We start from the raw sequence: 27,602 nt of genomic DNA, 5'->3' as shown, positions 1-27,602 counted from the left end.
GTTTTTTTTTAATCACAACTTCAATCCCATGGAGATTCTACGTTAGAATGATGGTGTGACTCACTGGATCAGCTAGTAACGTGTGGCCATGATACTAAATGGATCTTTGCTCACTATGTCAATCACCAGAAGTCTAGAAGAGAAACAAGACTTGTCATACAGCAGGAAGTACTTTGAAAGAAAAGTGACAAGACAGATCAGTACTGGACAGATAGCAAATGAAGAATAATCCAGGTCGATTGTATGTAATACTTGTAAGACTTTGCCAGAATTCTATGGCAGGGTAGCTTTCAGGCTGGTCTGTGAGATCCAGATAATCAGGATGGAATGATCCAGCATGTAACCTGGCAACTATTGGTCAGTGACATGCATTCAGCTTGCTTCTCCAGACTACCTTCTCCATGGGTATTCCAAGTCAGAATGGCTACCCATCCACACATGCTGGATTAAGAAATGACTTACTGGAAAAGATGTTCAAACCCTTGGGTTTTGTCTGCTGCTTGCCACGATCTCCTGATTTCATGGAGCTGTGCCAAACAATATTTCTCCAGTTTCTGGTGTAGATTATTTGTTTATAGGATATTTCTTGAACCTGTGGTAGTCTAGACTTGCATGTGCTTCCTTCAGTATATTTGTTTCAGGGTCTGTATAACAGACTGGCCTGTGCAATGTGGTTTAGCACTGTCGTCCATGAAGACTGCATTTGAGTTCAGATAATGATCATAAGATGTATTACACCAAAAGGCGATGCATCATAGTCCATTCACATTCTGTCTGATGTCACAGGGTCAAGTTTACAATCATGTGAGCACCAAGACACTATTCATACAACCAGACTTTCAGTTCTGCATGTGCAGTGTTTTTGCAGGGCCAAACAGCTTGCCCATCAGCCATGAACGAAAAAAGTCAGCACACAAATTCCAAATGCTGCTGAGGTGATAACACAAAATGTTGTCTAAGCCTATACCCAGCTGATTTTAGGTGATTTCTGTCGGAGAAAGACAATGTAAAAGTCACTCTCAGTTTAACAGGCCACTTTGACGTGCATCAACGGTTGTCTGGTCGGGGTTTTTTGTTTTACGCTGGACTCGGTAATCTTCCAGCTAAATGGTGACCGTCTGTAAATAAGCAAGTCCCTACCAGCCAACCCAGTGATTAACAGCATGAGCATCAATCCAAGTAATTTGTATACGATGACATGAGTCAACGCACCTGACCATGCGAACCTGTTAGTCCTCCTACGATGAGCATGTTTTACCAAGATCAACTCTAACCCGGATTTACTGGATTACCGGATTTTTCGATTGATGTGAAGGATGAAGTCTTTTGATTCTGAAAAGGGATGTAAATATACTTGCGATTATGGCTTTGCTCGTGTTTCCTGACCATTCCTCTGATCGTTAATGGATGGAAACCAGGTTTTCTTGCATTAGCCCTTGTTGACATGCCAATAGCTAGACTGATAGTAGATATCTGTTTGCAGTTGTCAGTTGAGGGCCCCCATTTATACTTCTCAACAAAGAAATCAATTGAATTTCCAAGTTATCGAGCAGTAAAACAGTTTACTGAAACCTGACGATTGTTTAATGACTGGTACACTTACTGCGTGTCTTTGATCGAAGCTCCTCCACAACCACAATCGATGTGTGGTACGTCTAAATGGTAAATATCATCAATCTAACAAACATAATTATGTTGTGACTATAACTGTACGGGTTTAAAAAACAAAGATATTGCTATACTTGCATCCATGTGTACACTTAAGAATTCATGTTGTTCAACCAATAACATGAACACATTTTAATTGATATTTCACGGATCATGGATCACCTTCGGTATCTATACAGGATAGGTGCTGTGCAAATTTCCATTAGGATATTTTGGAAAATTATCACAATTTACATGTCATGAAATTTCCGAAACTTGTTCAAGCAAGTCGTAAAAGGCGTCAGGATCGGGTGGTCAGGCCGTCTGACTTGGTTGACTCAGGTCATCGTATCCCAGTTGTGTAGGTCGATCCTCATGCTGCGGCTCTATCGTCTGGTCCAGACTCGATTATTTACAGACCGCCGCCACATTGCTGGAATTAATACTGAGTACGGCATGAAACAAAACTCACTCACGCTATATTTGTAATGTAGTGCTGGCTATTCAATGAAGAATAACTCTTCATGTGACTTGCCAACTAGAACTCATGACAACCATTTCACCTGCCTCACACAAGACGTCGTGAACACCCCTTTAATCACGGTAAGTCAAAACATGTATAGCTCCGGATGCCATAATGTGACCTGTTCGTCATATATCTCGCACTCAGCCACCATATCTCCTGCTTCACTTACTTCCTGCTATAGCTTGCAGAATTTCCCTGATTTGCAGGTCCGCAGCTAGACTGTCTCTGGAAGTATGCTATGATGTTATAGAATCACATAACTAAAAAGGCAACTGAAAATGACACCAGCGAGACTGTAGACTCAGAATGCATAAAGAAATGGTGTTTTTGAGAATATTGGATTCATGTAGCCGAGGCAAATACAAAAATGCAAATACACGTATACTGTTTCTTTCCAAAATGTCATCTTTCCACAACGTGATTGCAAACGTGGCAATTTAAAATATTTCAATGGCTTTAGAAGCGTTTGACGAAATATTCGCCAAAACGGCACTAAGGAAACATGCAAAGCAAATTGAACTTACAGGTACACAGAAACGCATACAGTATCAATCACTACAAAAAGGCAAACGTTGTGTTTAATTTTGTCATTCGTTTTTGTCTGGAAAACCCAAAATCATCATGCCACGACTGACTGCTGCCAATCAAAACATCCCCATAGCACGTCTCGAAGCTTGGGAGTCTCATTCCGCAGTTGCCCAAACAATTAGACTTCATCAGAGCGTCATGTCTCGTCTTTGGCATTGTTTTCTGCAGATCTATTCCGCCCAAGATGGCCCGAGAAGCGACCCTTGAAGAGTTACCACCCAAGCTCAGGACCGATACATCTGAGTTGCTCACTTGCATCATCGTTTTGCCACAGTCGTGGAGATTGGTGGGGAGAATTTCCGACCAAACTGTCAAGAATCGATTGCACGAAGCGGAGATTCGACCAAGAAGGTCAGCTGTCGACCCTGTTTTAAGAGATTTCCATCGACACAATTCCTTGCGGTGGTATCGTAGAGTCCGGAACTGGCTCCTTAAAAACTGAAGACGATTTTGATTCACTGGTGAATCACGATTTCCTATTCACTGGCGAGATGGAAGACAGCGTGTTTGCCCCTCGGAGAAATGAACGTTTTCCCCTAACTGCATTCGAGAGGTCGACAGATTCGGTAGTCACAGTGTCGTGGTGTGGGGTGAGATATCCAGCTCACAACCATCTGATTTAGTGGTGTTCGGGGGAATTTGACAGCAAATCGGTACAGCGACAAAGTCCTTGCAGGTCACATGCATCCAATTTTGGACCAACAGGGGGAGTTGTTCCGGCGTGAAAACCCTACTTTGGATGCAGCACACGTCAAGTCTCACGGTCCGCTACCTTTCGACAGTGTCTTCCCATTGCCTTCCCGATCACCAGATCTAAACCCAACAGATCATTTATAATATGAACTTGATCGTCAACGTCAAAACACGCCCTAGACACTTCCACAGCTGGCCATAGCATTGCAGAAAGAGCGGGGAAGAATTCGACAGGAACTAATCCAGTCTGTCCGAGAAGGTGCCGGTTGTGATCATACAAGCATATTGACTTTGGCGCCAACTGGTGGACTCATGTAAACAGTAACACAAGAACAAATATTGTGGTATTGACGAAATATGCGTCTATAAACGTGTGAATTTTCACCGCTTTACCATTGAAATGACATGAAAAAATTGCTCTTGAACTAACACAATAAATTCTTCTCGAATTGGCTAATGCCTTTCTTTCTTACCTTTCTATATTTTTCAGATACAAACGCCCAGGAATTGGTTTGCAATAAGCAGATCAAATGTGACAAAGATCACTAGGCACGATAAATACCATTTGACATTACAACCCGTGTGATTTATAAATTCGCAACAACTGTATACACTGAATTACGTAGATATCTCACACCTGGGGCCATACTGGCTGGAATCACATACTGAGTGAGTTTCATTCTGCACGCAACAATTGACATTCCAGCAATATGGTGGCCTTGGCAGGAATCACATAACATATGCCGTCTAAAACCGAATATGTGTTTAAGTTAGACTAACGCTTAGTCCCTGAATGTGTAGAATTTGGATGGAATCAAATACTACCTCTTGAACTGATAAGGATTGTGTTCTCATCTCGTGCTTTCTTTTAAAATAAGCAAACACACAGTGATATAGCTAAAATATGGTCCCAAACCATTTAAAGGCTCAGCGCACCAATAATGATCATGATGAGCATTTCAGTCAGTACTGCTTACGCAAGGTATAACCTAACACGGTTATAACATCGTATTACGTATGTAAATGACTCGTGAAGATTCAGGCTAAAATTGATCTTCAGCAAACCCATGCTTAAATTGTCATAGGAGGCGACTAACGAGATCCGGTGGTCAGGCTCGCTGACTTGGATGGCACGTGTCATCGTATCCCAGTTGCGTAGATACTCGTGCTGTTGATCACTGGGTTGCCTGGTCGAGATTTCTAGGTACAACGAGGACTGGCCGGTATAATGTGTCTGAGCGGTGTATTCACGCTAACTGCCCCATGATATGTCGGTGAGGTAGCACAATAAAACCAGGGCTAGTACAAGCAGCCACACATGCACGTCTTCACATGAGGGACGATAACCCCATTTCACCTCACTTAATTCACGACTTGTGAAGCAACAAAGAGAGTAGAGCAAGTCTATGTAAAATTCTTTTACGAAGGGACGTTACTCTTGATGTGTTCTGTTTGAACCAATCAGTGAAAGGGCACTGTGCAAATGGCCGCGAAACATTTAAAATTGCGCCCAGCTATGTGAGAAGGACCTTCTAACCTGCATGTCATATCTAATAACTTTTGTTTGTCATTTCCTAGAATGCCCGACGTTTAAACAGGAATCTGTTTGAGGATAAGAAGCATATGATGGCGGATGGTGACCATGATGTCCGTGTAGCATGCCTGTCCGGGATCTTGGATTTGCAACGTGTTTGTCAAAGAGAAAACCTGCAGTTTTCACCCGAAACAAACAAGTTCCTCGTTTACCAGACTTTGAAAAAGGTCGGACCATGGACAGCGCAAAAGCTCATAAGCAAACGTAAGTATATTTGTTGTGCACCCAAATAAAGACCTATCATCTCACGCCAGTGATTTTGAGCTTAGTAGATACGTACAACCGCAGTGGTCGATCAACGTTAGCCCCTGATCACAGGCCCAGTGACCACCATACTAAACTGTGACATTGACTTAGAAATGTGAATATGTGAGCTATAAACTCCCCATTTCTTTTTCATGACAATACATTTGTGGATCTATGACATATGACACCGCGGCAATATGTGACTTTATCAATTATTCAATGTATACGTTATATTTAGAATGATTTTTACATGAACATTGTGAAGTTATAATTTTCAATCAAATTTATAATCAAGAATGGCCTTGAATCTCTTCACCTGAACATTACATCAGTCATGGTTGGATGACCTAACAGTGATTGGTGAACAAGTCTTTCATTTGATTAACTAGCTACTAGTGACCAGTTATCGCCATAACCTGGCTGTAGCACTTGTGAAGACAGTTTGATTTTCACACTCGTAGCCTATCGCTTTAGTGATGTGCCAGTGTGTGAAATACTGTGAAAGTACAAATCTCAAGCACAACAGACGGTTGTTGGCAATATCTGGTACGTGCGATAACTGTTCGCTATCCAGTACTTACTTGGGTAAGACTTTGGATAAAAATGGCCATTGACATTCCATGTGTAGAGATCTGAAGTCTCATCCATAGCTGGTCATGTCAGGAAAACTTGCTAAGCAGCAAATTACTTTTTTAATGATCATCATGTTATAATTCTAGTTGTGCCTGAGCAAAATGCCTCGTTCAAAACATAAGATAATGCCCCAGAAATATATTGCTGTAGATATTTTACTCATTCTGTCCTTTCTGAACTACCTGAGGTAGATGTGTTTTGGTGGCATCATTTGTTAGCTTCTAAAGGTCCAATTTTCTCACTAAGAGTCTTAAATAAGTTACGAAATGTTTAAGAGATCTCATGCATCCATCATTTTTTATGTTGATTTCTCTTCATTCACATGATACAATTAATGGAGGTGATATAGGCCTTTATTCTGGAAGGTATCAGAATGCAGAATATCATTTAAATAAATTAGTTTATTACTTTCACTTACTACTTATCCCCCAACACCTGCCTGTAGCACTTGCACAGATAGTTTGACCTGTACTTCATAGTATTTCACGCATTGACATATCACATTGGCAATAGGCTATGATAGTTAAAATTAAACCTGTCTGCGCAAGCACTACAGCCAGGTGTTGGCGATAACAGTCTCAGTAAACTTATCCTCACTACTTTTCATTACACTCCACTACTGAGTCTAACAAAACCTTATGGGAGGTGGTGTCAGGTAAACTTTGAGATTGACCAATCAGAACACAGCTTACCAAATCGCGAAAGTCCACATTCACACATACCTTTTGAACTTTTTATCTCGAGAAGATTCGTACCCTAACGATTCCGAATGCTATTTACCGTACGCTTACTTCCGGGTGATGCACATGGCGTACGTACAACCATGACAGCGGTGAGTAAACAGTCGCTGAAAATATTGTTTTGGGCAATATTCAAGGATGTTATCTTATGGTTATTAGCTAATGGGAACCATGTGAACAGACACCCCAAAGTGTATATACTGCAGGTCAAATAACTGTGTTATATGCTGAATTTTGTTTGTGGGGAGATCTGTGTCTGTGACCTGAGTATTTTGAAAGTCCCCCCCGATCCCTAAATAGTAGCCATTGTCTGATTGGTTTAATCTGTTTAACTGTCTCACATTTGATTGGATGGTCAAATGGTCGCTCAAAGGTTACGTAATGCGACCTTCTACTAGGTTTTGTTAGACTCAGTGCTGGATTGTAACAAAATACACTGAGGCTAAGTTAACTTAGACTGTGGCAATAACTGATTGATATCTTGGAATATATTGTAGCACCACCTTTCCTTCTCTTCTCTCCTCCCTCCCTCTTCCCCCCCCCTCCCCCATTGCCGTAGTACACAGGAAAGCATCATTTCCATGATCCTCTATGTCTCCAGGGTAAGCCACAGGCCCTCGTCATTGTGAGGATTGCAGACTAAAAATATATATGTATAAAGTTTGAGATGACCCTGACTTGAAACACTTCACAGTACAATATATCTAGACAAGGCTGTACACTTCTGTGTACACCATCCACCCGCCAGATTGTTACGCTGTCATCATTTGCACTCGATTAAGACTTCATCTAAACATATTCATATGGGATAGACCTATCAATCACCATCCAAGATACCTACCAGTTCTTTATTGTTATTTCTACAAGTCAATTGAATCCAATTTTGACCCTCAACTAAACAGTCTTGACACAAATGGACAATTTCACTGACAATAAGGCAGCTTAAAGGGTGTGTGATCAAAGCAAACCCCGTCGGGAATACATACTGATGAATCTCCACTATACCATGGATGCATCTATGTCCCGATGAATGTATGACCTCCCTTGGCTGGCTCCATATTCTCACAGTAGCCAATCAGCTAAGCAGCTGTTGCAACTGAGCTTGCCAGTGACAACAAAGATAGCAGTCACCGCTACAAAGGTTTGAACTTATTTTCAAGGTCACCAGGATTCTTGTTAACCCAGTATCTCATAAACAGGTATACCCAATCTCTTCAAGTTTGGTGACAACCTACATTTGTGGGTTATGCAGACACAAAACATGATTTTGCTGACTTTGACCTTATTTTCAAGGTCACCATGAAGATCATATCAGCGTAGGTACTGACAAAAAATATGCACTATGTGGTGGGGATAATTTAGCAAGTAAATCTGATACATCCCACAGCAATGTTGTACGTTCTTAGAATCAGTTGCAGATGTATTTATCTGACGAAATATGTTGTTTAATGACCTTTTTACACAAGAATAGCAATGTTGTGGTGCATATAAATTAAGATTACAAATACACCATTCAATTCCAATCAGCACTCTAAATGTACTCCTGAGGTGTCCCAGTACTTATGTATTGAAAAAATAGGGAATATATACTCCTGATGTTGAAAAAGTATCTGGAGCCCTGCACACACTAAAACGGTAGTTCCAAAATCGTTTGTGTTTGATTATGAGAAAATATGAAAGATTGCTTGTTCGTTTGATCACTACTACCAATCATGAAGTATTTAACGTAATGGAACAAATTGTAAACAAACCCTCTATTCTGAAATCAGAACAAACTGTTTTTATGGAAGCCACATGTATTCTTTTAAATGATTATATATACTTCAGCAACTTTTATGTGAGCATGTGAAAAGATATATTTAGATATGGACCTGACCGCATCACAGATCACTGTGTCATTTTGACAACAGGAACTTGAGGAAGTGGAACCATAGAACCAGTGACACTGTAAACAAAGGATAACCAGTTATAAGGGAAACAGTTTTCTATGCTTAGGATACTTCCTTCATGGAAGTAAACTAGTCTGGGTCAAACTTCTCTAGATAATAGATTCTTACATAATGTAACATATAATAAACACATGCAAGATGCCTTGAATGACTGTCAGATGTAACTAAACATTACGATGTGTTGAGCTCTGGCATTGGTTGGTTTGAACTCTGGGATGGAGAGTGTAGTATTTATTTGGTTCTTGGCCCGTTTCACAAACTCTTGTAAGCCTAAGATCTTGTTACTTTCTGGTAGCATTCTTACAGTGTTACAATATTGAAGATAAGAATGCTATGGGAAACGTTATGAGATATAAGGCTTAGAGGAGTTTTGTGATATTGGCCCAGGATTTCAGGTAACCATGGGAAACTGCATAGTCCTAAATATAGGTTCCTGAGATCCAACAGTCACCATGACAACTGAGGAGTCAGAGCGTTTTGTTTGTATAAAATGGAATTTTATAGCTATAGTTAAGTTCTTTCAATTGCATTTCATATCAAGATGTTACATTCAGGGTTCCTGATAACGGTTGTATTGGCATATGTATGGATAAAAATATACACAATACACTAGGAAAAAAGTGTAGAAAAAGTAGCAGAAACATACCACAGCAATGGTGAACAGTCTTAGAATCATTTACAGAAGCATTTATCTTAAAAAGTATTGTTTTATTGTTTATTGACCTGTTTATACAAGAGTAGCAATGTTATGGTTCATGTATGAAATGAAACACAAGATTACTGATTCACCTTTAAATTCCATTCCTATTTTGAAAAAAAAGCAAGGAGTTTAAAAACAATCTGGAGCTATGCGAACAATCTAGAAATACCTACAGGCGATCTTGAATTGTCACAAAAGGCAAAGAAGACCTTGAAGTCATCACTGATATGAAGCGATAGATTTCTATAAACAGGCTCAGAGAATAACACAGATTTCTGTAGATTCGAATAGTTCAACTGAACTTAACTAGTGTTAGCAACATTTGTCAGATTGTCTTGTTATTTGTATCAATTCACAAAAATTAAAGACAAAAATATGTGGTTCTGAAAAATGTATTTGCAAACTTCACTCCTGTAAAGGATGACTAGTATTTTAGGGGCATCAGTTTCCTGAAGTCTTTATAAGATAAAATCAGTGATGACTTTGAACAACCTTGTATTCCTTATCAGATGTAAAGTTGATGAGAGATAACACCTATCTTGTGAAACATATTGTTAATGCAAACAAGTATTCCCAAATTGCGTGTTCCCAAATTTGTGTTCAGCTACAAGAAAACATGATCATATTGTTTAGTCATTTAGTCACTGCGACCAATCCTTGATTATTTCAGTCAATCAGACTCCTACTATGCTCACCAACAAGTAGTGGCGCAGATGCTGGTATACTTGGCCCAACCATGATAACTTACAAAATGAAACTTCATATGACATTAGACTCTTGAAGATCCAGGATAGAATAGATCTTCAGCAACCATAGAAGGTGACTATGCTTGTCGTAAGAGGTGACTAAAGGGATTGGGTAGTCAGGCTCACTGACTTCGTTGACACGTCATCGGTTCCCAGTTGTGGAGATTGATGGTCATGCTGTTGATCACTGGATTGTTTGGTTCAGACTTCATAATTTTCATACCGCCGCCATATTGCTGGAATAGTGCTGGGTGGGGCATAAAACTAAACTAAGTCAATAACTGTTATGACATTACAGAGATAGAAATGCATTTTTATTTTTTTTCGAAGGTTGCTATTGGGCACTAAACAGATGATTTAGGTGTGCATAGGTCAAATTAAGTGTGTCTATGCATTTGAATGACCTAATTAAACTTAAAACATCATACAAGTTACGTAATTTGTTTAATAAGTCAGTAAACATCTAAACATGTGTGCTGGATTTCCTGAAGACTGTCATGACTACAAGAAAACTTCAGTTGCCATTAATCCCAGACCCATACACTGTCCAACAAACTATGTTACCATCCCAAACCAGATCTACTGTTGATGTGTTAGGTCATTTAAAATTATCCTTATTTTAACTTATGAGATTGGGAGTGCCACGTTTTGAATCATCGAGTTGGTCAAATTTATGGCTTTTTCCAGTAAATGAATAGTGAGTTATATTTTGGTGGCATGTTGAAATGTATCATGCATGGTATTTCAATATTTAACATCAAGCTCTGTTTCAATCCTTGGGTCAATACATACAGGTGTCATAATGGTTCACTAGGCGACCATATCACCTAAACTGATATAAAATCATTATTTGTTTCGTCAGAATTAAGATTTTGAAAATTTCATAATTCCTAGAATTCATAGTTATTCTTGAGAGTGTGGCATTTGATAATGAATAGTATGCAACTAAGCATTTAAAGTTCCATGTATCAGTCAAATATTGTATAATTCTATTTTAACACAAGTTTGGAAGTTAGTAATGCCCATTTGGAAAATGCTTCACAACAAAGAGTTTCACATCGACTCACAGACATGGTTGTGTCAGATGCAGTGATTTTTTCTTTTTTTTTCAAATGACATGACATGTAAAAATGAACTATCTATCTAAACCCTCATTATGTTTTGTGATGTTGCTGAAGACACTATCATCTTCTATTTATGAGTATATATGTAAACATCTCTGATTCTACCAAACCAAGTGAGCTGAGCTTCTTGCATCTCACCATGATGGCACCAGAAGGCCCACGAGCTCGCTGATTTGTTGACACACTTCATAGCGTAGATCAATGCTCGTGCTGTTGATCTCTGGATTGTCTGGTCCGCACAGTGTCCGAAATTAACTTTTTAATGAAATAGCAAGTACTTGCTACCTGGTTTGAAAATAGGTTGCCAAATCTGTTACCTTGTAGCAGCATTATTTCCTACTAATTAAAATACATTATATAATCAGTATAATCAGTTCATAGCATGTTAAATACCTCTGCATACTGGTATTTATCCAGTTATGCAAAAGTAATACCTTTACTTGAGTTAGCAGATGATGTTTTGTCGCTGTTACGCTTCAGGAAATGATGAATGTCTATTATCAAACAAATGAAGCAGTAATGTTGTACTTCTGTACATGGGCACTGAGCTGACTGGTTCTTTGTTGCAATCAGTGAGTGAGTGAGTTTAGTTTTACGTCGCACTCAGCAATATTCCAGCTATATGGCGACGGTCTGTAAATAATCGAGTCTGGACCAGACAATCCAGTGATCAACAACATGAGCATCGACCTGCGCAATTGGGAACCGATGACATGTGTCAACCAAGTCAGCTAGTCTGACCACCCGATCCCGTTAGTCGCCTCTTACGACAAGCATAGTCACCTTTTATGGCAAGCATGGGTTGCTGAAGGCCTATTCTACCCCGGGACCTTCACGGGTCTTGTTGCAATCAAGCAAGTATTGCGATGTGTAAGTGTCCAAGAAAAGCTATGATGAGCTTTTTTTTTTTTTTTACCTTTTTTTTAAAAAATTTTTAATACCATGATCGGTAAGTTTACAAGTGAAAGTGCACAAGTGGAGAGCTTTACCTTGAAAATGGCAGCTAATTGATGAACATTAGTTGTTTAACTTAATAATATCAGGTAGCAAGTTGTCGCTACTGTGTTTTGTTTTGGTTTTTAGGGGGAGGTTTTTATCAGGTAGGAAAATGGGATTTTGAATAGCAAATTGGCTACCTCAAAGCATAAATCTTGAACCCTGCCACATTTGATTGTATACTGACTGCTGTTGTAGCTGGAATATTGCGGAGTGCAGCGTTAAACAATAAACCATCCAAACTGTATAATGTTTTGTATGTTGACCTGATCATGCCTGTACTCTTCTGCCTTATTAGAACTGGAAGCTGAAACATCTGGGTGCCTTTTCTCATTCATTGTTGAAATGTAATGTGTTTGGTATGAACTGTTCACTATTATTAGAACAAAACTAATCTGCACATACTATACAGAAAATGGATTTTACAAAGCATTTGCTAATTGCTTGCAAAATAATGTATGCTTCCAAATTGACCAAATCTTTGCCAAACAAAAAATGATTCATCTTGATTAATCTAAATTCTGGTGTTTGTATTTTAATGAAGAAAAAAATGTTTAAATTTGTCATAATTGGAAATGACTAGGAAAATAAAAACATTTTTCACCTGCTCATTATCTTGACAAGGTGTCCGACAGGGGTTAAAAAATTACATCACTGGACGCCCAGGACAAGTCAGTTTTCATTTCATGCAATCAAACAATTGTATATTACTTGTCCATGGGCTGCTACATAATTTCTTCTTTCAGAACTGCAAAAAAAACTTGGATTTCATTTCATATCTGATCAAAATGTACCTATTAAATATCGCAGTGATAACAATAGACTGACAGCTGGTCTCTGAAATGAACATGTTTTACTTAAAAAAACATTCATAGTGAAAAAAAATAATATAATGAAATGGAGCCCTGAGACGTTCTTTTTTTTCCTGAGGCTATGGAAATCTAGACTTGCCACATTTTCTAGACTTGCATGGGCTCTCTTGGATATATATATACTTCAGGGTCTGTACAACAGACTATGATAACAAAGTAGGGTTATTTTTTCTTGGCTATTTATCACTTTTCGATAAATAGCCCAGTAAGCATTATCATCAAATACCATGTAGATATATTATTCTTTCATAGTTACATCATCATGATTATGTAATAAAATCAGGGCAAATGGAAAATTAGTCAGGACAAGTTCCCAGTGGCAAGTGGCTTTTAAAAGAAATGTTGAACCCCTGTGAAAACAGACATTTTGGTGTGACTGTAGCCATGGTTACTGGTGTGGTTGTTATTTCAGTGGTGGAACGTGGAGACCTTCAGTGGGAGACAGATGAGGACTTTGAAGTGGAAACAGTCATTGATCACTGTAATGAAGATGTAAGTAGTCCCTGGAATAGTAATCTTTTTGTCTGGTCCTGATGTAGGCTCCAAGTTCGTGTACAGTTCAGGCTCAGGGAACAAAGAAACAAAGAGGGTACATCAACACATGAACCCTGAGAGACCAGTAAACAACTTGTTTATCTTATCAATTTTTATTTTGAACTGTTTGAAGCATGGGTGTCAGACCATAGCCATTGCTAGATTCTGCAGACAAGAAAAACTGATTTAGAGTTATCTCCCTTCCATCCATTTGCATTCGCAACAGTAATTTTTGTACATCAAACATGATTCTATGTTTTTCGAACTAAAGAATTACTACCACCAAATGAATTTGACATTCTCAGGAGGGTACATAGAAATGAATTTTTTTAAACACAGTAAATCAAAAACATTAACAGGTCTGAATTTGGTTATGATTTCAGTGACCTATTTGAATTGTTACCAATTGTTACAGGGAGTTGACTTCTACCTGATCAAGTGGAAGGGATGGAGCAACAGCCACAACTCCTGGGAGCCTGCTGAGAATCTGCAGTGTTCAGAACTCATCAAGGAGTTCCATTCCTTGCCTCCAAGCAGACTCGGAGGGAAGAGACGACTTTCCGACATTTCCAGTGGAGGTGACATCAAGCTGAACAAGAAGCGCAGAGTAGATGAGATCTTCGCCAAACTGGTAAAATCCCCAATCCGGGAGATGATCTCCCCTCTCCACCTGCTGTCCCTGTCCAGCCCTAAGAAGGGCAAGCAGCCCCAGTACAAAGGTCTCATCACCGGAGACGACCAGAAGATCAGGAAGGTTAACACCGGAACGTCTTACACGAACCCACGAACAAAGGGCTATAAGCAGAAGAGGCTGGAGGTTCAGAAGGCTTTAAAGGAATGGGAGAAGCATCTGAACAGTATCAGTACTGATCCAGCTCCCATTAGTGTGGAGAACAATATCGACCTGGAGGGGCCACCCGAGAACTTTGAATACATTAACGACTATCGTGAGGGTGAGGGAATCACCATTCCCCAGGATCCGCTCGTCGGATGTGAATGTGAGGACTGCTGGGATACTCGCAAGACTTGCTGTCCAGCTGCATGTGGCGCGGAGTTTGCGTACTATAAGTATAAGCGGGTGAGGGTTCTCAAAGGGACCCCCATTTATGAGTGTAACAAGCGCTGCAATTGTGGACCTGATTGTCCCAATAGAGTTGTTCAGCATGGTCGGCAGTGTAAAGTGTGTGTGTTCAGAACTCACAATGGCAGAGGTTGGGGCGTAAAGGCACTTCAGAAGATCAAAAAGGGAACATTCGTCATGGAATATGTGGGAGAGGTAAGTGACAGTTTGCACACATTTTTCGGCCCCTTTTGAATCCCTGTTAGAATAGGTGCCCTACTAACTCTGTCATGAGAGGGTGATAGTGGATTGAATGACGCGGTAACGTCATACTTCATTGGCACTGGATGCAGTTGGTTGAGGTATTGTTGAGAGTTAAGTTAAATAAAAAACATGCACTGTTCTGGAAAGTTCTGAGCTTTTGGTTTGGTTGTGATTGTATGGTGATAAGCAAATGTGAAGCATATCTTGTTGCAGTGTCATAAAATGTTGGGTTTTTTTTAGCAGCACACTGTTTTCAGTGATTACGAAAATTTGGGTCAGCAGGACCTAGCATCAGCATAAAAATTGACAATGGATGCAACGAAATAGTCTAGCGTTTCCAAAAAGGGTCGCAGAAAAAGTCCAAATACATTTTAATCAAGTAAAATATGTTTTTCAAGTAACAAGTTCTATCACTAAGTCCGCTACAAGCTGGGTTATGATATCATTTGCTGTTTAATTAATGTGATGATCATGACACAAAGTACAAAAATGTCTGGGACCTCCAATTTGTAGTCCAGGACCCCTGAAAATTGAAAATATGACTCCCGGGGCTCTCAAGTCAAATACAGGACTCAAGGTAATTCCTTGCAGATGATGTACATCAGAGGCATGGTCTAGATGCTCGAGACGCATCCAAAGAGTCAAACAACCCTTACAGTGCTAAATAACAACATTACTTGACTTTCATCATCAAAATGAGCAAGAGATATTTCTTTAGCCATTCTTGAATTTATTGTGAAAGATTTGCGGTTTGTCCAAAATGATGGGCTTAGGAACACGTTGAGTTTTTAGGAAACATGATGAGAATTTATTACTTGGTCCCCAGCGATTCGACTGATCAGGATTTGACAGTATTTCTCAGGTGCAGCCTTGCCCATGTTATATGAAGAAAGACCTTTCCTGTGCTGAGAATGTTTCACTGACAACTGATGGATCAACTAGCATATGTGGACAGACTCTTGTTTTTAAAGAAGAATTTGAAAGTTTGAAACCGTGATGAAAAGGGAACTATTATTTGCCTTCATCACACTATTTGAGTAAAATCAGTGTTATGTGAAATGTTGCCATTTGCCAATTATGTTAACCTATATTTCAACTTGAGTCACTAAGTTATCTGCTGACAGATTTATTTGTGATACTTTCATAGAGACAAAAGATTATTGTCCTCTTTGAATCTGTTGGGTCTGTTGCTTGTTCAGTGCACTGGATATATATATATTTTTTTAAATCTTCACGTTAAAACTAAAACTATACACACAGCAAGTGTTTTCTGTTGAAACTGAAAGATTACCATTTGTCAAAACTGTGACTGAGCCACAGAGCCAGTTTATATTATTTAATTTGTGTGTTATTCTACATACAAAGTTTTGAGGATCACAGTGTCTGCAAACCACAGTTTTGTAGTAAATAGAACTAAATCCTGTGTGAATGTGTTGGCTTGTTGTGGAACGTTCATGAAGTCATCATGACAACTTGACGATACTGACTTGAAAGTAAAAGGAACCAACAGCTTAACACATGTTATTGTTTGAGTAATTTAATGTAAAGGAAGTCGGTAGAAAATGGCAATTTATCTGAAATTTGAATTTTGTCAGAACCATTGCAATAGTCAGGGATGGCAATTTTACCTGATTTCTGCCGATTTTATTTCAAACTAATTAATTTTGTGAATCATCTGAACCCCCATTCAGTGACACAATATTAAGTTTTCAGCTGAAAACCGATTTTCCTGTTGCCACCCCTAAATAGTTACTGCAATACTAGCTTGCAGTAGTCGATTGACATCTTGATACTAGCATGCAGTAGTCGATTGACATTTTGATACTAGCATGCAATAGTCGATTGACATCTTGATACTAGCATGCAATAATCGATTGACATCTTGATACTAGCATGCAATAGTCGATTGATATCTTGATACTAGCATGCAATAGTCGATTGATATCTTGATACTAGTATGCAATAGTCTGTTCCTTAGACCCCAGTAGTCACCCCTAGAAACTACTTCCACTTGTTTTTATTTCAAATGAACTATAGATTCATTTAGGAAATGGCTTCAAAGGAGAAAATTCAAGGAGAAAGAACTATTGCAATAGTTGATCACAAGAAACTATCACTATCGCAATGATTGTTCCACCCTCAATAGCCACGCAAGTTCTAACCAGACAATCTCTTTTGAGCCAAACTTTTTCCAGATGTAAGCAAAATACATCTTGCCATTGTCAGAGCCATGGCATGCAGTCTAACATTTGTATCTTTAATGTAATATTTGTGTACTTTGCGGTTACTTTTGCTAAAATGAGTATTCCATTTCTGAAGACCATTTTTGGTATCCCTTGCCTTGATATTGCTGGAATTTTGCTAAAGTCGGCTTAAAGCCAGATTTTCACTCACATGACCCTCAAGGGAGACTTGCAACTAGATATATATGGTCTCTTATTTAGTCACGTATTTGTCGATGTATTTAAAATTATGGTTAGTGGGTCAAACTTGGTTACATAGTTGATAGAATTTCAGCATTTCCCTAATAGGTTATATAAATAACATCAGTGCTTTGTCTGGTTCATCCTCGATATCTCCATAGTACATGTTGCATCTACGGCTCGACCCAACGATTACATTACCTACCTTGGCTTGCTTTTTGTCCAATCAGGTGTCTATGCTAAGAAGTTGAGCATACCAATCACAACTCGCTTTTGCTTCTTAACAATGTGTTTGAAACTCCTATAAAAAGACAGGAAGCCAACAGGGCTGATAACTAAGAAATGTTGCAAGCCCCGTTAACATGTAACCAGCCCTGTGTTAAATATAGGAAACTGAGATATGGTGTTAAAAGAAAGTCATTAATGAATTACTTGTAGTGAGGTAAATTTAAACATTGTGCTAAAGCAAAGTTAATAAAACAATGACTTGGTGGTCACTGTTATTTCATTTAGTGTCACGGCCATCAGAACATCATCATTCATTGGCTGAAAGCATTCTCTAGACTAGTGACATTTAGTGTTAGATAAATAGATAGGTTGATGTGTGGAAGTTACAGTTTGATTGATCATGAAATATACAGACATCATCTAGTTGCCACGACTGTAAATTAGTTTCAAAATATTTCCCGTAGTCAATGACATGGTCAAATATATACCCTTTGAAAATGTATTGGCGCACAGGGCCAACTATAAAATAAAGTTGTAAGCCCGCCATGTAACAAGCAAACCACCAGGCAGATGCTATTTCATACACTGTTCTTAAATTATCAAACCGATGAAACTTAGCAACACAAACCATGCAGAGGTTCTCTGAAAGATGTATGAGTTCTTGCCTAAAAGTTTTAGACCTGTCAATTTGTGAGTATAATTTTCCCCAAAATGTAAGTTACACTATTACACAATCCTCACAGCTGCGACTGCCATCTTTGTTGACATGGGCAAGCTCTTTTGTAAAGGTGGCCTAGCTGATTCGCAGCTGAGAATGAGGAGTCAGCAAAGGAAGGTAATAAAATTATCAGTCCAAGCTGTACATGCATCCATAATATAGTGGAGACTTATTGGAATATATACCATGGAATATTGCTTAATGCAATGTACAAATACAATCAACCCTATCAAATATGAATCGAGGGATCTTCAAAGTCTTTTAGTTTTCAGTATGAAGTATGACAAGGGCCATCAGGCATTGGTGATGAAAAAAAGACACTGGGATGCAACTGGTGCATGATGACCTTACTTTGACATAAATTTCTCTTCTTCAGGTTATAACCAATGAAGAAGCAGAACGCCGAGGAAAGATTTATGATGCCGAATGTCGGACATATTTGTTTGACCTGGACTATAACGATGGAGACTGTCCCTACACTGTGGATGCTGGTTACTATGGCAATGTTTCACATTTTGTAAACCATTCTGTGAGTACTTTTCATCATCATCAATGTATTTTTCATGGCTAGACCTTGACCCAAGCTGTAGGTGTAAGAATTTGAAGTGGTTGCATAAGATTGGTTTTGGTATCCCATGCTTGTTGTAAGAGGCAACTAACAGAATCGACTGGTCAGTTTCACAGACTTGGTTGACATGCCATTGTATCCCTTTGGCATAGATTGATTCTTATGCTGTTAATCACTTGATTGTCAGGTCCAAACTGGGTTATTTACAGACCACCTTTACTCAAACATTCTCCAATATATTATACAGTCAAACCCTGTTTACCCGGACGTTTTGGTTTCACTCAAAAATCGTCTGGATAGGGAGACATCCAGTTAACTGGATCAAACATCCAAAACGTGAAAATTAAGTGAAAGCAAAAAATATACCGATAATATATGGAAGGCGGAATGTAGGTTACCATTTGTCAAGTTGTCTCGGACGTAATCGTGTAGCGTGTGGAGCTTCAGATGGTAAGTTAGATGAAAAACATAAATCGATGACACAAAGTTTCTATTTTGCCAATTGCATAATGTTATGTTAATTTTAAATGCCCTAAAACATACGACATCGTATTGAATTTATGCTGTCTGCAGAAAGTAAATTTCCGGACGGGATCACATGACTTAGATCATGTGGCAGGCTATTTTTAACTTGCATCGCGACAGATATCAGGGGTCGATTTATAAGTTTTATATACAGTACAATTACCGTGTAGTTTCCCTTAATCCTACTTAACATGTGTTTTCGTTACTGATGAGATGTTCTCACACACGCCAAATCCTAATGAACAACCCAAGTGACTCGCGTCACTAGTGTTTTGATGGCTAATTAATCAATTCACACCAAATGCCTTCTGATAGATTAAGAAATCACATAGTCAGGCGGTAAACGGTATTGACGTGACACACATGCACGTTGCACAGATCTCTCCGTCTGGATAACTGGATCATTTTTCAATGGAAATGTATGGGAATGGTTTGAAAATTCACCGTCCGGGTCCGGAAGCGAGGTTTCCGGTTAAGCGAGTACAATTAATGAATGCAAGTTTGGTTTCACATAAAAATCGGGGTTTCCGGATATGTGGGGTCTGGGTAAACGGGGTTCGACTGTACTTCCAACATTATTTAGTATCATGCATACTATTTTCAGTGTGACCCGAATCTAGAGGTGTTTGGAGTATGGATAAACACCCTTGACCCTAGACTGCCAAGGATTGCCCTCTTTTCAAAAAAAGATATCTTGAAAGGGGAGGAGCTGACTTTTGATTATATGATGACAGGTAAGTGTTTCTTATATATTGTATTGTTTTTGGCATGTGTACAACATGATGATCCTACATGTATTCAGGGTCAGATTTTCTACTCTGTACAGTGTACTTATTGTTCTCCCCATATTTCAAGTTTTACAGAACCATACGCCTCAGTTAAATACACAAAGTGCATGATGTAGACCACCAGTTGCTTGACTTTGATTTTTGTGAAAGCTGCAGTGCCTTAGTGACCAGGCTGTGAATTTGTTGTTTTCATATCACAGGGAATTATCTGATCTGTTTGCTTATATTTTAATACTAGATCATATTGTAATTCTTCACTCAACCATTTGGCAGTGTTCTGTGAGCAGTGAAGACCATCCAGTGATTGACTTGAACCTCAGTGCACATATCTCTGAAATGTCAGTGTATATTTTCATATATTGCAGCTATACAGCCTTGTAATTTTGTACATTAATTATGCTTCTTCCAAGTTTTTAAAACAAAGATGCTTTCACTGTTTGCTTCAGGGGACACAACACTGCAAACTGTCAACCAAGTTTCAGAATCCGTGATGCCTCCCTTGTCAGCCGTTGATCAGATCCCCCAGTCAGATGACACAACCAGTGAATACTCCTACACCTCTCAGGACCCTGACTCTAGCTCAACATCCACTCCCAGATCCCCACCAAAATCTGGACCTGGAAGCACTCCTTCAAAACCTAGTGGAGGAAGATCTCCATCCAAATCTGAAAGCAGGTCCTCATCCAAGGAAGGAAAATCCCCTGCCAAGTCAAATAAGGACCAGTCGCTAGCTAAACTGGATCCAACCCTGTCTTCAAGGTCCGGAAGCTCCAAATCTCCAACAAAGAGTAGAAGTGAAGCAGCTGAGAATAACGTTGATGGTGATGACACTAAGTCTGATATTTCTGATACTCCCAACCCTGTCCGTCGGCAGTACCGGATGGTGTGCCAGTGTGGGACTGCAAATTGCCGAAAGTACCTGTTTTAGTCCTTTGTCCTCATCTTGTCCATCTTGCTGACTGGGATAATAACAAGGGGGAGTCAGCTAGATTTCTCCTCTGTTCTCCTCAGGGAAATGTGGGTTCCTCTTGTATGCCCTGTGCTCTTATGCAAGAGACTCTTCTGGATCTCTTTTGCAAAATGAAAATGCTTTTGATTATGCAGTATTAATCATACACTTTGTCCGGATTTCTGATTGGTGAGATGCATGAAGAATATCTGAATGAACTTTGTTGGCTGTGTGAACATTTTAAAGAATTTGGTGTTTATATAGTTGTAATTATTGAACTTTGAAGACCAAGCCTTGATAGAGGTCTCTGATTAGACGAAACATAACCCTGAACTAAACTGTTAAAATTATGTGTCATCAATGTGTTTGTGTCAGAATAAGTTTTCAGAATGGGAAGGAACTTTGTGAAGAGAAGATAATTACTGTCAATGTCATGCCAGCCAGTTTGATAAATTCAATTCATTTCATTACAATGCTTCATCATTTATTCTAATTTCCTTAAGGGTTTACATGCAGAATATTGATTGATGTTGGAGGTGTCATTACCCATTTTGTTTACCAGGGGTTAAAAAATCCTGTTGTCTGACACCTGGGACAAGTCAGTTTTCATTTGCAGTCACTGTCTCTGTCATTGGGTCTAAATTAGAGTGCCATGATCAACTTGAAGTGTTTTGACTTTGACATGCTTGCTACTCGTTGTTTGGAACAATCTTTTTCAATTATTCTAAGAAATTTGATAAAAAAAATTTTTTATTATTGAAAGGATGGCTCTAGGTGAATCTTGTTTTACAAGTCCTGTGAGTGTGTAGGTAGTTCGGCTGGAATGAGTTACTTTAGGATTTTCTGACATTTATCATCAGTTTTAATAAATTTCAACAGTTATCCCTCACTGTAACACGAGTCTTGGGATCCAAGAATGATACCACCCCACCTTTTTTATGGGAGAGGATTACATCACTGTTTAGGTGAATCCGCAGTATCATGCGGGATGACAGTGTTGAGAACTAACTGCAAAATGCTGGAATTCAATTGGGACCACCCTTGATTGTGACTTGTCCTCTGTACATTAAGTTTCTTTGGCTATAGAACTGTCTTGAATTTTGAAAGCTCATATGTTAATGTTATGTTCAATGACAATTGTAGGCTGACAGAAAAATCTGTTTACCACAGTAATGATCTACATACAAAATGTTATCTAATTATCACTTACTCTTCATGGAAAATATGCATCCCGTGAATTTTTTTGTATGATATTTATTTTACTACCTTTCATCTTTGTGCCAATGGTGTTTTATTTGGCTATCGATATTGATTATAGAACTCAGTAATCGTATAATGATTATGAATCAATTATGGAGAAGTAACGGAGCCAAAAAGTCGAAAAGAAATCACATCACTCATTAGTGGTGACGTGTGTGTTTGGATTATAAACAAAGCACTGCCATGAACATGGTTTAGAATCAGCCAATGAATAAAGACCCACATTTGTGCATTTTCTTAGTAAATGAAAAATTTGTTTTGTTACAAAAGTTTACGTTTAATGATATCAATGACTCAGTTTTCATATCAGTGAAGATTAATAATTTTTCCCATCGGTGTCGTTTCTGGTTATTGATCTGGCATTGTGTGTTCATTATAACACTTTATAAATGTTAAAGCACTTGAACAAATAAGGCTTGTTTCATGAATTAAGTTATTAGCCTGTGCCCTACTCAAAAATAGAGCGTCTGATTATTTACAATCCAATTGGAAAATTAGGAACAAACCAACCAAATGCAAGGCTGAACACAACATTGTCCACAGTAAACTTATAACTCATTAGGTAAAATTAATGTTCTGGAGGAGGTGAGGTAGTTCAGTGGTTAAGACATTCACTCGTCACACTGAAGACCTGAATTCTATTCTCAACATGGGTACAATGTGTGAAGCCCATTTCTTGTGCCACTCTGCCGTGATACTGCTGGAATATTGCTAAAACCAACTTTAAACCATACTCACTAATGTTCTGGAGAATGCAACTAAGCATGGCCTTGTGTCACAAATATCAGCTGTTACAATGCAAGGACATGCTAACTAACTCCCATGCTAATTGTTCAGCTGAATATGAGGAAATCTGGTTAAACAGGCATCTGCTAACCCAGAGCCTTCTGATAATCCTTTTGGATTTATTTATCCACCCAACTCTTTGGGGGGTCTAAAATCACCTGCACTCATGCCCCAATCATGAAGTTATAATTTCTTTTCCGACTTTTTGTATAGCATGTATAAAGATTGATCATGTACGGTTTCTGAAACAGTAATTTGGGTTGAAAAAGGTTTAACTACATGAAATCAGTGAAATTTGTTGTGTAATTGAATAAATGTGATAATAACAACTGTGCATTCCAGGTTTAATTGTTTCGGATGAAATCAAGAGATCAATACAAGTTTAATTGCAGTTTTATGTTTGTTCAGTCACTGTTAGTGTAATGAAATATAACAGCCCATGTGTCAAAGTGTGGTTTCATATTGAAGTTTTGTGTTTCAAACTTTTATTTGGTATTCTTTCAATGTCAAACTTCTGTCCTAAGGAGATATGCTGTGTATTAAATGAAAGAGAAGCTTGTTTGAAAGTTGATGTTGATGATTATATGAAACATAGGTTAGAGCCATTTCTGAATTGGCTGGAGAGACTAATAAAATTGAGCTTACAGGTTATTTAAGTACTCAATAGTAGTTCTTGTTTAAAGAATGTATAATTATTATAAGTAAACCAACAGTGGTTTTCAGGCAACATGAGCTGTATTTCTAATTGTATCAGGATTTACCAATCTCTATGCACTTTTCCACTTCCTCAATTCCCATGACTGTTAAATACGTGTTAAAAACATGTTAAAATCGTGTTCTTCGCAAAGTTTGAATCTTCAGAGTCTATATATACGAAGACTATGAAATATCAATTTGTTAACTTGTTACTATGTTGTACTTGTAGGCCAATCACAGGTATTATAATATACCAGCCTTCATTTATATGTTTCAGATATTATGTGTTACAGAATGATCAGTATCTTTAGCCTTACTGGTATTCTCAGATTGACGTGGGAAAACTGTTGAAAAGGACTGCTTGTCGATGAATGTGTAGAGTTATCTCTCTTGAATGAAGGTGTTTCAGCCGGTGAAACTATTTGATTCCCCTTATTTCTGGTGTCCCCTACTGTGATATTGCTGGAGTATTGCTAAAAACTAAGTTGAACCTTACTCACCCTTTTGCAAATTTGAAAGGCTTCAAGTTGTCTTCTCTCATGTCAACCTCACTGGAACGATTCAGTAGTCATTAGATCCAGCAGGTAAGGGTTTTCTGTGTCAGTAATGCCTTTAGTAGGGGGATTTCACTCCTCCATATGCTTCTTGTGGACTTTCTTGTCGGCCAATCAAGATTGAGGCGTCTAAAATTTTAACATAGGCAAAGGTGTTCATGACATGGATATTAAAGAAAGAGAAAAAAAGGTATTTTAATCAGATTGTCTTTGTCAGATTACCACACATCCAGGAACACTCAGTTATCAGCATTTGATAAATAAATATTGTAAATAAACACCTACTTTTGGATGTGAAAGAAGTTATTTTTACAAAAGATTTGTAGATGAATTTGAAAAGTTGAAAAAATATACATGATTAAATGATTTTTTTTTTTTGATTTTTTTTTAATGGTGACTAAAAATACATTTTACATGGTGTTTTAATGCAGTGAGCCATGGGAATAAATATTTTTAGATGTTTTTACTGTTTTCAGGTTGTACAGTTTGTAAAACCTGTGAGAGTGCCATAACTTGTATGTTGTCAGTCTGATAGCCTTGGCATTCATCCTCTGCTTTATAAATGTTGAATGCGGCGACAGATCCCCGCTGTGTTGGAGAGTTTTTGCATGTGAATGTAGTAATGATGAATTCATCAGGAAAGTCATTTTATCTGTTTATTTGTTATTCCTGTTGTTTGTGTGGTCTCAGATGCACTGATCAAAACCATCAAGTTCCGTTGAATCATTTGTCACATTTCTTTTATTTGTTTTTCAGGGGCACATGAAGGCATATTACATTCACGCTTTCTAAATCTTAAAACCGAAATGTTAACCATAGAAATAAACATGCAGTATCCTAATTCTTTGTGACTTGTACAAAGTACCTAAAATATCATGGCCATGGATAGCAAAAAGATATCCAACATATTCTACGCATGATTTGCTAAGGTGCAAACGAATCATCTTTAGGCGAGATTTTGGTGGACGTTAATCAGTGTTGAGTAGTATAATGTATATCCTTGACAATGAGCCGTGTTTGAAGTAATTTCAGATTTATAAGAGTACAGTGACCAGTTTAAACTGAAGATTTGATTGTGGCGTTTGGTAATCTGTGAATGCATACTGAGTTCGGAAGTTTGCCCAGTAAAGTATAACATCTATGAGCTCATTAATGGATTTATGATATTTGCATGCAGAATGTTCCAGTCTATAAGATAATGGACTCGCAGCTGTTATGGACACTGATAAACACCAAGCTATGTAACTCCCAGAAAGTGTAGCCAGACCACAGGGCTGGTTAGATGTACAGCTCAACAGCCTTAACCAAAACTTAATACTTGTGTAAATTTTATCCTGACTATCAAGCAGGTGACTTTGCGAATCTGGCAGTCCATGTTAAAAAATAACCTGTCTTGGGTGGTCGGGCCAGCAGGTATTTTGAATGCTGTAAACACACAGTTTAACAAATGTGCAAATGCAATGCAGTCAGATGTCTCACTTTCTAATTACGTAACAAACTTAATAGCAGACGTCAGATTATGAGGGTCAGTAGAAAAGTAGTTGGTCTCATCTCGAAACTGATTCAGATGGAGCTGATTTACGTTATATTTCTCTATGTTTTCTGTCAACTTCAAACAAATTGGATTGCTATTTTGCTGCCTCACAATCATGAAAAGGCTGAAACTACAATTGCTTGTTCAAATGATCACCCTTTATGTTTACTGAAAGAGCTTGTTTGGGAGACACTTAGTCACTTACTAATCAAACTAGCTAAATGTACTGAATGGTCAAACAAGTGTCAAGTGTCATATTGTCAATCGTGTCATCTTGAAGATCAAGACACAATGTGTTTTGAAGACTAATATGGGGGTATCCTTAAAAACTAGCCCCTGTCTAAATATAAATCAAGCAGTCCAAATCTTTGAATGTTCACTACAATAGGAAATCATCAATACTGTACTGAATATATTTCTTTGTAAATGTTATGCCCAGTGTGTTGCAATGACTAATATCTTCTTTACACCTGCCATAAAAGGCGACCATACTTGTCGTAAGCGTCGACAAACGGGATCAGGTGGTCAGGCTTGCATACTTGGTTGACACTTGTCATCTGTTCCCAGTTGTGCAGATCAATGCTAATGCTGTAGATAACTGGATTGTCTGCACCATGTTTGATTATTTACAGACAACCACCATATAGCTGGAATATTGCTGAGTGCGGCGTAAAACAACTCAATCACTCACTCTTTACACAAGACAGTTGGAACAGGCTGTACTTGTCAGGCTTGGAGGCCTACAGGTACACTGCTTGGGACTCATTTCTGGTGTCCCTTTCCAGGTTATCCTGGAGTAGTTGAACACATGTAAAACTACTCGCTGAAGTCTTAGACGTTTGTACACTTATTGTGAAGTGTTGGACAGCTTCCCTGAATCCATGGCAGTTGATATCACTGTTGAAGAATTTTGTCAACAGTTGAAGAGATTACGTGTATAATGTTTCTTATCCCTTGAAGCAAAGTTGCAATGGCTTCGAGAAATATGCACTTCTATCTTCTTCCTAGCTCCCTAGGGCAATGCTACAAACAACACAAGTTTGTTGACTATTATTGTCTGTACATAAGTGCTTCAAAGTTAGTTTACAGTTTCAAATTTGATGTTTTTTATGGTGTTTGTACTGTGGCAGGGTCTTGAATGAAATACACAGCTTTGTTGACTATCCAGGTTTGAAGAACAAAATATATATTGTCTTATCTCCTATATATGCATTTCATTTGTAAGACTGTTTTGGAAGTTTCCTAAAATGTTGAATTTACTATTTTAATAAAGATTGTGGAGTAAAAGATTGTTTTCTTTCTTTCAAACAATTGTTGGGTATGCTCTGCTCAAGCAACCTTGTGGTTGGAGGCGTGGCTGTTTGCTGAATGCATTTTCTCACTCACTCCTGCTCCTGTTGTAAGAGGTGACTAAGGGGCATTAAATGAGAAACAGGGCATTATACAAGAAACAAACATTCCCTGAACCTATTTTTGAGCACCCAGGTGTTCATGAAGAGAAGTGAGATCTGTAGCTCTGTGTCAATGTACCCAGTAGAAAAAGAGTGAGAAAGTTTTATGCTGCACTCAGCAATATTCTAGCTAAATGAAGTCCGAACTGTACATTACAGTTATCAACACCATGATCATCAATCTATGTAAATGGGAGTGAGTTGAAATTT

The 27,602-nt window shown here is 38.4% G+C and overlaps 1 protein-coding gene across 1 annotated transcript; it reads left to right on the top strand.

The window, feature by feature from the left end:
* The first annotated feature begins 4,919 nt into the window (after window positions 1–4,919).
* On the top strand, window positions 4,920–22,857 carry LOC137296790 (histone-lysine N-methyltransferase SUV39H2-like). The gene is made up of 6 exons (XM_067828644.1): window positions 4,920–5,252; window positions 13,467–13,546; window positions 14,004–14,864; window positions 18,658–18,810; window positions 19,979–20,108; window positions 20,609–22,857. The coding sequence occupies exons 1-6, from the start codon at window positions 5,078–5,080 to the stop codon at window positions 21,088–21,090; spliced, it is 1,881 nt and encodes a 626-aa protein (XP_067684745.1). The 5' UTR covers window positions 4,920–5,077; the 3' UTR covers window positions 21,091–22,857.
* Window positions 22,858–27,602: the final 4,745 nt, after the last annotated feature.

This window comes from Haliotis asinina, chromosome 9, assembly GCF_037392515.1.
Source record: "Haliotis asinina isolate JCU_RB_2024 chromosome 9, JCU_Hal_asi_v2, whole genome shotgun sequence".
NCBI classification, from domain to species: Eukaryota; Metazoa; Mollusca; class Gastropoda; order Lepetellida; family Haliotidae; genus Haliotis; species Haliotis asinina.
Note: the sequence above shows the minus strand (reverse complement) of the source record. Positions and strands in the feature narration are given on the sequence as shown.